This window comes from Chanos chanos, chromosome 5 (genome assembly GCF_902362185.1).
Source record: "Chanos chanos chromosome 5, fChaCha1.1, whole genome shotgun sequence".
In the NCBI taxonomy this organism is placed as follows: Eukaryota; Metazoa; Chordata; class Actinopteri; order Gonorynchiformes; family Chanidae; genus Chanos; species Chanos chanos.
In genome coordinates, this window is record NC_044499.1 from 51,347,923 (window position 1) to 51,357,922 (window position 10,000).

General features: G+C 44.1%; 1 protein-coding gene across 2 annotated transcripts; it reads right to left on the reverse strand.

The window, feature by feature from the left end:
* Positions 1-637: 637 nt before the first annotated feature.
* Positions 638-3,416, reverse strand: LOC115812042 (uncharacterized). 2 transcript variants are annotated; one of them, XM_030774522.1, is made up of 4 exons: positions 3,165-3,178; positions 1,749-3,045; positions 1,340-1,469; positions 638-1,217 (listed from the first exon to the last, which is right to left on the reverse strand). In XM_030774522.1, the coding sequence occupies exons 2-4, from the start codon at positions 2,269-2,271 to the stop codon at positions 776-778; spliced, it is 1,095 nt and encodes a 364-aa protein (XP_030630382.1). In that variant the 5' UTR covers positions 2,272-3,045; positions 3,165-3,178; the 3' UTR covers positions 638-775. The 2 variants fall into 2 exon arrangements, with proteins under 2 accessions (XP_030630382.1, XP_030630381.1); XM_030774521.1 differs by having other exon boundaries at positions 1,749-3,416.
* Positions 3,417-10,000: the final 6,584 nt, after the last annotated feature.

Here is a 10,000-nt window from a genome sequence, read left to right on the forward strand (position 1 = left end):
GCATTTGAATGAAAACCAAAGAGACACAGGCTACTCATCTGTGTTTCCTTAAAAAGGTAGAACTTTAATATGAGCGTGTGAACAGCCTGTAGCAGCATCTGCATATACTACTGTCTGTCAGTCTCTTTCAGAACGATTCAAAACTCAACAAATCAGAATCAGAGAGAGGCTGAAGGCCCAACACAAATCCATCTGCTCTCCGTGAAAATCCCTCCCATAACACGGATATATCCTGAACATGAGCTCAAACAGGACCAGAGAGAAGAGACATGCAGGCGTCTGAGTGTGAAGAGAGAGCACCAAGATTTGCTCTTGATTTCACAGTGGTCTTCTTCTGATATCAGCATATACGTGCGCAAAATTCAGAAACTCCATTCATATTCATCAAAAGGTTATTCTTTTTCAATCAACAGCTAATGCAGTACACACGACCAGTCCAAAATTTCAACCCAGTCTTGATTCAGAATTTGTTCTCCATGCAAATGTTTGGGGGGGGGGGCGGGACTATTTTCTTACAAGGACTTTTTCTCTTTCCATTGATCTATGACTCCCATCAGTGCTTAGACTTTTATCCTGAGAGCTCTGTGTGTGTGTGTGTGTGTGTGTGTGTGTGTGTGTGAGAGTGTGTGTGTGTGCGTATGAATAAATGAGTGACTTAAAGAAAAAGATGATTTCAGCGAAACTGGGAAGTCTAACTGTACAAAAGTGAGAGTGTCCTTTTCAAGAGAGAACGTGTTCAGTGCCTGCGGTGCCGTCGGCACCTGTCCTCGGGACGCTACGCCAGTCCAGCGCTGGTGGCGTTGAGCCCGCTGGAGATGGTCTCGTAACCAACGGAAACCAACGTCAGGACGCTGCTCTCCATCTCTGTGGGCGGGGCGACTTCGGGAATGGGCGGGTCCAGTCGGATCTGTTTCTGAGCGATCCCGTCCCCCCCTTTCCTCTTCCCCTTCCCCTCCCGTTTCCCTTTGCCCTCTTTGGGCTTCCCGTCCTCGCCCAGCGCTTTGGGCTTCCGCACGCGCTTCCGGACCCTGCGGACGGGCTGCTCCGGTTTGGGCTCGGTGTTCCCGGACAGAATCCGGATCTGCCGGTCGATGACGGCGTCGATGATGTCGAGCGCCACGTCGAGCATGCCGCTGCCCAGGCCGTGGGTGGCGTTGTTAAACAGGACGCTGTTGGCAGGCTCGTGAAAGCGTTTCCTCATGTCCTCCAGGTAGTTTCTGACAGATCAACCGTAAAAAATACAAATAAAAAAAATTCTGTTAAACACGGATTGAAATCCGATAGCACACGGTCATCTTAATGAGCAGACAGCTTTGTCCACACAGAGGTAATGGCTGACCTTGTCTCGATGATCTTAGACCAGTGCTGGACCTGGTTGGTTTCAGGGAGCAGCTGTTTTGCCATATTCTCATAGTCCACATACTGCAGCGCAAAGTCCTTCATGTCTTTGCAGAGTGCTGCTGTGTCACCTAAAAAAAAAACAAACAAAAAAACGTCTGGTCACGTATTTGCTTCTCAAGTAACAAGAACAATGTTTAGACTTAAATCCACACTAAGATGTCCGTGTGTTACGCATTACAGCCTTAGAGTGATAAATCAATAAATACTTAAAAGTGCACAACAGATATAGATGATTTTTCATGAATGAACAGGTTGTGGTCTATGATCATAGTGCTGTTGTACCCACTGGTCTTACTGTGTGTGTTTTTCTTCCCCTGTTGGTGCATTCAGGATTTCAGGCGTTTTACCTTCTGTGAGTTTGGAGAAGGAGCTGGACACGGCCGTGTTGGTGCTGGGCGAGAGCCCGAACATGTTGAGAGACTCCAGTAGAGTTTTCTTACTGGCCGGGCCCCTGCTGACCCGCGTGTACGCTGCCAAGGACCTGAGGGACATCCTCTCCGGAGGCTCCAGTCTCCTCTTCACCTCGTCGTAAAGGATCTGGTACTTACGGGCCTTGGAGCTCTTCATGTTCGGGTCCAACAGAGAGGCCACCTCCGCGAACGGGACGTTCAGAGGCAGTCGGGTTTCCTCCAGCGGACCTGCCCCGCTCTGGCCTTCTCCGGAGCCTTGCGAGGGAACCGCGCCGGGAACCGCCTGAACGCAGCCCTCCTGCGCCACCACGTGCAGGCTGAAGCTCGGCGCCTGGCCCTGGCCCTGGCCCTGGGTCTGCGTCTGATAGATTCCCATCATGGGATCCACCACCGCCACCTCCACCACCTCGTTCTTGGAGGCTGGGGCGGCAGGGATGTGTATGCACTGGGCTGGCTCCATTACTACAGCCTGTCCTCTGTCCCTGTTACACCTCACAGCCTGTCCTCTGTCCACTTTACACCTCACAGTCTGTCCTCTGTCCCTGTTACCCTCACAGTCTGTCCTCTGTCCCTGTTACACCTCACAGCCTGTCCTCTGTCCCTGTTACACCTCACAGCCTGTCCTCTGTCCACTTTACACCTCACAGTCTCACTCTGTCCACTTTACACCTCACAGCCTGTCCTCTGTCCCTGTTACACCTCACAGTCTGTCCTCTGTCCACTTTACACCTCACAGTCTGTCCTCTGTCCCTGTTACCCTCACAGTCTGTCCTCTGTCCCTGTTACACCTCACAGCCTGTCCTCTGTCCACTTTACACCTCACAGTCTGTCCTCTGTCCACTTTACACCTCACAGTCTGTCCTCTGTCCCTGTTACACCTCACAGTCTCACTCTGTCCACTTTACACCTCACAGTCTGTCCTCTGTCCACTTTACACCTCACAGTCTCACTCTGTCCCTGTTACACCTCACAGTCTGTCCTCTGTCCCTGTTACACCTCACAGCCTGTCCTCTGTCCACTTTACACCTCACAGCCTGTCCTCTGTCCCTGTTACACTTCACAGCCTGTCCTCTGTCCCTGTTACACCTCACAGCCTGTCCTCTGTCCACTTTACACCTCACAGTCTCACTCTGTCCCTGTTACACCTCACAGTCTGTCCTCTGTCCCTGTTACCCTCACAGTCTGTCCTCTGTCCCTGTTACACCTCACAGCCTGTCCTCTGTCCACTTTACACCTCACAGTCTCACTCTGTCCACTTTACACCTCACAGCCTGTCCTCTGTCCACTTTACACCTCACAGCCTGTCCTCTGTCCCTGTTACACTTCACAGTCTGTCCTCTGTCCCTGTTACACCTCACAGCCTGTCCTCTGTCCACTTTACACCTCACAGTCTGTCCTCTGTCCACTTTACACCTCACAGTCTCACTCTGTCCACTTTCCTCTGTTTCAGTGTTTGTTTGTTTGTTTTGGGGGAGGTGTAGGGAGTGGGGTGTATTATTCTATATGAATTCCTCCATCCATTTGTCCTTCATTCCTGATGACCCATCCACAGGATTTCGCAATTTCTCACAACGTACAGCTCGCTTTCTCTTCTCTTTTTTCTTTTCTTTTCTTTTTGATCTAGTGTCTACCGAAGAGGAAGAAGAGAGAAATAAAAAAAGAATAGAGTTAGATTTGTTAAACATTCGACTGTCATTCCATTGGTTTGAAAATGTGTGATCCAGTTCAAAAACAACGCTTCAAATACATCTCCTGGACTTCGCGTAAGATTTTCTGCACTTTTGCAACACATAAACCACACGTAACACACCCCTAAAATGTATGATCTATGTTCCTCTTTCACATGCGAGTTGCAAACTGCGTTACCTGTACTTATGAACATCGTAAATTGATTGTAACGGTGATTGGTAAAGTCCTTGAACGTACAATCATTACATCATACGCTGGCGACGTCACTGGACCCTGAGCTCGCCTCTGGCTGTGACTTCAGTGTGAAGTTTGTGTGCTTGTTTACGGCGGCGGTGGTGGTATCAGAGAATACTCTTGGCCACAGAACTCGTGTCCGTTTATAGACTGAGATAAACGTTTTAATGTCCCTCTATATTATATTCCCCGCGGCGAAAGCTGTGCCTTTGGACATCGCTCTGTGTGCGGACTCAGAGAGCCAAGAGTAATCCACTTATTTTTCCTGATTAGTGGGTAGGCCGGAAACACGGCGGGGCACGGTCATTTTTGAAATGTGATATGACAATTTAGTGAGATCGAGGCGCTCAAAACGTCTCGTTTTCCAGCTTTTTCTGAATTATTTCACTAACCTTGAATCAGATGTAAGTTGGTGACAGCTTTCTTACTTACCGCTCTATGGTCAGAGTAGCATTTATACCGTACTGATCCGAGAACAGTCCATGGCGAACCGATCGAAGGTCTCTTTCTTCACCGATGGTGTGTCGGCGGGTTGCAAATCAGCAGCCGGAGTCGAAGCGCCATATCTGGTTTATCTCTCGTATCCATTGGCCAACGTCGCTGTCAATCAGATTCCAGCAGTACTTCTTATGCTTTTTATTCATTGCTCTTAACGACACTCACAGTTCGTCATGAAGTGGGTGGTACATCCGGAATTAGAAGACGGACAAAGACCAACTAGTCTTTTAGAACATGATTAGTAGGAGGTAGTACCCGTGTTTTGCTTAACCGGCTATTGTTGAGCAACACGCGATGAAGCATGGTTATGTCTTTGTTTATGAACGTTTGTGAATTGCGTTATTTCTTTAAATAACGTGTCTCTTTAGGAACATGTTCGCCTTTTAGGAAAAGTGTGAAATAATCTTAAAAGTATTGTACAAATGCACGAGATTTTCGTACTCCGCCGTGCCAATAAATGTTAAGACCTTAGAGTTCTAATGTGAATGCATATCGCCGAATACCAAACTTACAAAATGAGGGCACACATGTATAAACTTTATTGACAGTAGAGGGCGGAGTCGCATTTTCAACCAGAAGCGCGTCAGTTAAATCAAGTATTCAAAGTAGCTTACTTTATTCAGTACTTAATCTGTCTTAATTTCTCAGTTTCTCTGAAAACACGTCGTAAACAATTTCCTGATATTTTTGGACACCGGTCATGAGGCTGTTTGTTTCGTCATATTTAATATTTGCATTGTATTTCAGAGCTTGTTATAAATACATTAACTGGTGTCCGTGCTCTCCTTAGCTGTTCCCTCTGTTTTAACGTAGTGTCACTGTTGTGGAGTCAAAATCAGTATAACAGGGATCAGCATCACAGTTTTTGTCACATCTCAGCTCAGAGAAGGGAAACGAGAATAACTGACGGTTTACTCGCTGGAAATGCTTCTAAAACCGTTTCCTCTAGGGGTTTGGGCTATAATTTCATTGTCGTTGTGTTATGCACATATGCATATGTGGTTGCTTGGATGCCGCCCCGGCCCCCACCCCCAATATGTATTACTCTATAAGTCACCAGGCCCGTGTTAATGTTATGCCTTTGAGGTTTCACACTGAGGTGTCTTCATTCATGTTGCAGTCACTGGGAGGCATACTCACTAAGCAAAAGGCTTGGGCCTAGATGTGTGCTTCTCATCACTATACATATATAATACACACACACACACATATACATACATACATACATACATACATATATATATACACACACACACACACACATATACATACACACACACACACACACACACACACACACACACACATGTATATATATGTATATATATGTGTGTGTGTATATATATATATATATATATATATATATATATATGTATATATATATGTATATATATATGTATATATATATGTATATATATATGTATATATATATATGTATATATATGTATATATATCATTACACACATTATCAGTGGAGTTAGACTGACTATAATCAGGCTTTATTTCTCTGTCTCACAGCCATACATGTGTGCACAGATTCACATTGACGGAGACACACATGTACGCACAGGCACAATCATAATTTTAGTAATCAAATGATAAAATTAGCACAAATTATTTCACCCTGCAAATGGTTCAGAATTAAATTAGAGTGTGACAAAAGGGACAAGCAGCAGCGGGGAGCCAATTTTCACACAGTGTTCCTCAGCTCCCAAACAACGGGACGCTCTCTCTTTCCATTCCAATGTTCTCCCTCCACGTGAGTGTTTCAGCATGTTACCATTTTAATGAAACAGCCCCAGATAATACATCTGTGTCTCCAGTGAGCCCAAAGAAAATGTTCTCAAATGAAATAATAAGGTTTTTTTTTTTTTCTTTTTCAGTTTGTCTGGCCTAGGATTTTAAGAGATGAGGTTATCTGGCACTACGTGGTACTTTAGTAGTGGACTATGTCAACTCCATGTCTTTGACTCCATCTCTTTGTTTATTAACTTTGCAGTGTAGTGTTTGACTGAAAAAAAAAATACACAGAACAGCCGGCACAAATGACTCACACACACACACACATACACACACACACACACACACAAACATATCTATCTATATGTGTGTCTGTGTGTGTTCTATATTTGCTCTTATATGGATATTTCCAGACACTGTGCGGTGTCATTTATGCAGTTTATGTGTCAGACAGCCCTTCGTGGTTGTATGTTTGGTTTGTATTCTGCCTGTCTTGTGCGTCGCTGTGGATTAAAGCGTCTGCTAAATGAATCAATGTAAATTTTACATGGGTAACATTTAAAGTAACAGGATTGCGAATGTTTTCAATGTGATGTGTGTGGTCATGCCGCAAAATCACTGCAAGATTCCTTCATCACTTTCATTCTGTCTTTCTTTCTGTTTGGATTAGAGTTCATTTCTCTTTCAGTGTTATTCAAGACCGTCAGGTCTGGCATGGGACATATCCTTTGCCTTGGAAGCTCATTACTCTGTATTGGCTTTGGCACTTTGGAGCCAATATATCATCACATCCCTCCTCCCATGCCTCTATGCAGTCAGCAGTTCTCTCTCAATAGCGCCAAAATAAATCAAAGCACAGATCTAAAATATTTAATAGATATGATCGGTAATGAAAACAACAGGGGGGGGGGGGGGAGTTTTTAATAACAAATCAAAGGCACTGTGTGGAAAGTTCATGTATATTAATGAGACCGTAGAGCCGTAGAGGGAAAATGACTGAGACATCGCTATTAATTCACAGATTATCAACGGCTCTCTTGGCGAACGTGGAGCAGAATGTTTGATTCATATCGACAAATGTTAGACAGGAAAAGATATATATCCAATATGTCATGGTGGTGCTATCTGTATGAGAATGTATGTGTGATTCTTAAAAATGTCTCAAGAAATATTCAGTTGTGAGATTCCTAATAGTGTATCACCATAGTGTAAACAGACAAGTAAAGCAATATTTTAAATAAGGTACAATATATGTATTTAGCGTATCTCAGAATATATCTCTGTACTCTGTTGTTATTTATTTTAGGTACAGTGGAATGTTTATTCAGTAATTTAAAGCTGTAAAAAAACACAAATAATCAAGTCGAGATCTCTCATGTATTTTTTTTTTTTTTTACATTAAAATCAGCCAATCACAGCTCATACCCTGGGCAGTGAGAGCTGTTTCACTGACCGGCACTAGATCACGGGTACGGCCACGGGGTTCCAGGAGGAATGACCCTTTTCATTGGGAAATGCCGGCAGAGGCTAATGTTGTGTGTTATGTTTTCCGATTCAGGAATGTACCACAGTTGTTGTGCCACACTGTGAGCATTCTCTTAGAATGCTAATATCGGCGAGAAAATTCTCCAATAGGAACACTGGCATTGTATCTAAACGCACAGGTGTTCAATGGCCGCGCTTTGAATAAATGACTTAAACATTGTGTCTGAGAAGAGCGGTTACTGACTTAAATAAGAAATATTCAAATTGAAAAGAGCGATACTTAATGAACTAACTATGTTATATGACATCAGCAGACCGTTTTCTGGCAACATATAGAACAAAACCAAACCCAAAACGTGTGGGTGACTTATTAATAATGGATCACTTGTTGGAAATATCAATTCCATGGTCAGAATATTACTTTCAGTGTATTATTATTGTCTTGGCCTATAGTTTGTTTAAAGCAGGCCAACCATGACCACTCCGGTGTGAATTCTGTATGTTTGTTTGTTTTGTCATATTTAATGGACTGATGTTGGCTGTGTGGTGCTGAGCAGGATTTACTCATGGATAGTCCTGCGTATAAATGGATTAGTATTTAAAACTCACAAGGTCAATGAGATTCAAGGTCACACTGTACCAAAGAATAGCAGTGTTGAGTTCAAGGTCGTTCAAGGACTCTCTCGTGATATTTCTGCCTGACCAGTATTCATAAATAATGAACAGTCTGTAAGAGTAAATTTAAATTTTGTTTAATATTTAATGTTATTTGTGAAATATCCATTTTGTTCCGTTTCCCTCAGCGGGAGAGACAGTCAGCGACACGGCAGAGCAGAGGCATTTCGAGTATTAGAGTTCTAAAACATTCTGTCCTAATCTCTCACTGTCTAAACATAATCTCCAAACGCCAACGGCACAATGGCAGAGATAATAGGCTACTGGCCAGAATAAATGAAGTTTGGAGATCCAGTGTATCCACCATGAGTAATTAATCTGATAGTTTGTTCAAATTCAAGTCTGTTTTCAACTAGATGTTTGTTGTTGAAAAATACACTTGTGTTCATGTTGACTCATCCAGTTACACGGCCAGGGACTCCACGGATTTATGTGGTAAATAATTATGTCAAAATCTCACGCAAAAAAAAAAAAAAGTATTATTGATTTGTGTTTGGGAAGTTAGCACTGACGTGGTACTTTAGCCCTCTCTCTCTCTCTCTCTGTCTCTCTCTCTCTCTCTCTCTTTCTCTCTCTCTCTCTCACTGCTCTTTGTCACTCTTTTCTTTTTTTTAAAATAAAACTATGTCAGAGCTCTCTTTAAAAGTAGCTTCACCCTCTTGTGCTAATTGTACTGTTCTGACAGAGAAGAGGCGGGCCAGTCGGCCCATTTTAAACTCTCCTGTGTATTTCCCAGGCATCAGCGCTCCTGACAAACCTCAGTCCAGCATTAGAGGAGGCCTTGTGTGCTTGGGCAGAAACAGGTGTCAGTGTCACACCTACGATAGCACAGCTTTTAACACGTGCCAGTGTCGCCCTGGCCGACGCCCACTGAGATCCTGCCCAGTCCACTGCTGATAATAACCAGCAGCCCCCCCTTACCTATACCCCCCCCCCCCCCCCCCCCCCCCCCCATGCCCAACTGGGAGTGTCGCACATACACACACTTGTTCACTCCCTCACACTCATTCAAACATGTATGTACACGTGGACACACATTCCCAAAATGGAGGACTCGGACGCGGCGCCCCGGCTGCTTCACACGGATCTGGAACCTGTTCCGGCACTTTCCTCCCTCACCCCAATTATCAGCACTGACAAGTGAGAGCCTGGTCAGCACCATGGAGAGCTCCAAGCATCCAGGGCCTGATGTTCACTGCTTTGTCTCTCAGCATCACTGTCTCAGCTGGCAGGAGCATGCTGTAATTAGAGACCAGTGACCTTTTCGGTTACCTAGTATGGCAGATAAAAAGGGAGTCATATATATTTGTGCTTAGAAAAACTAAGACAACACAAATAACAATTTTGAATGTATACAAACTTACCAGAAAAAGAACCTGGTTTTACCGGGAAGGTAATGATTTCGTTGGTAATGAAAGCTAATGATAAGACCCATGGGCAGTGTACAGGGACATGAATGATATAATGAATGTTAAATTAGATGTGAGGTCATCGAAGCATACAAATCAGAAAATTCTTGTAAGTAACAGACATTACAATTTTAAAGCCTGTCTGCTTAAAAGAGAGATTAAGAAGGCCGGGAAGATTAAGGAAGCCAGAAAATGTTTTTTGCTGACTAAATCGTTTGCGCTAGCTAAATCCTAAAAACTGCGTCTCACTGGAATTAAGCTGTGGAGTGTGCGTCTCATTTTCACCAGGTGGTGGCAGTGTTTCTGCGCGTTCGGCATCAGCGCGAGCACGCTGCTCACTTCACATCCGTCACCACCAGCATTTTTTACTTTTCTAGAAGAAAGTGAAACGGGTTATTTATCAAAGCCGCATCATTCAGCTCCAGTCTGAGACAGACCTGACTTCCCGTGATTAAACAT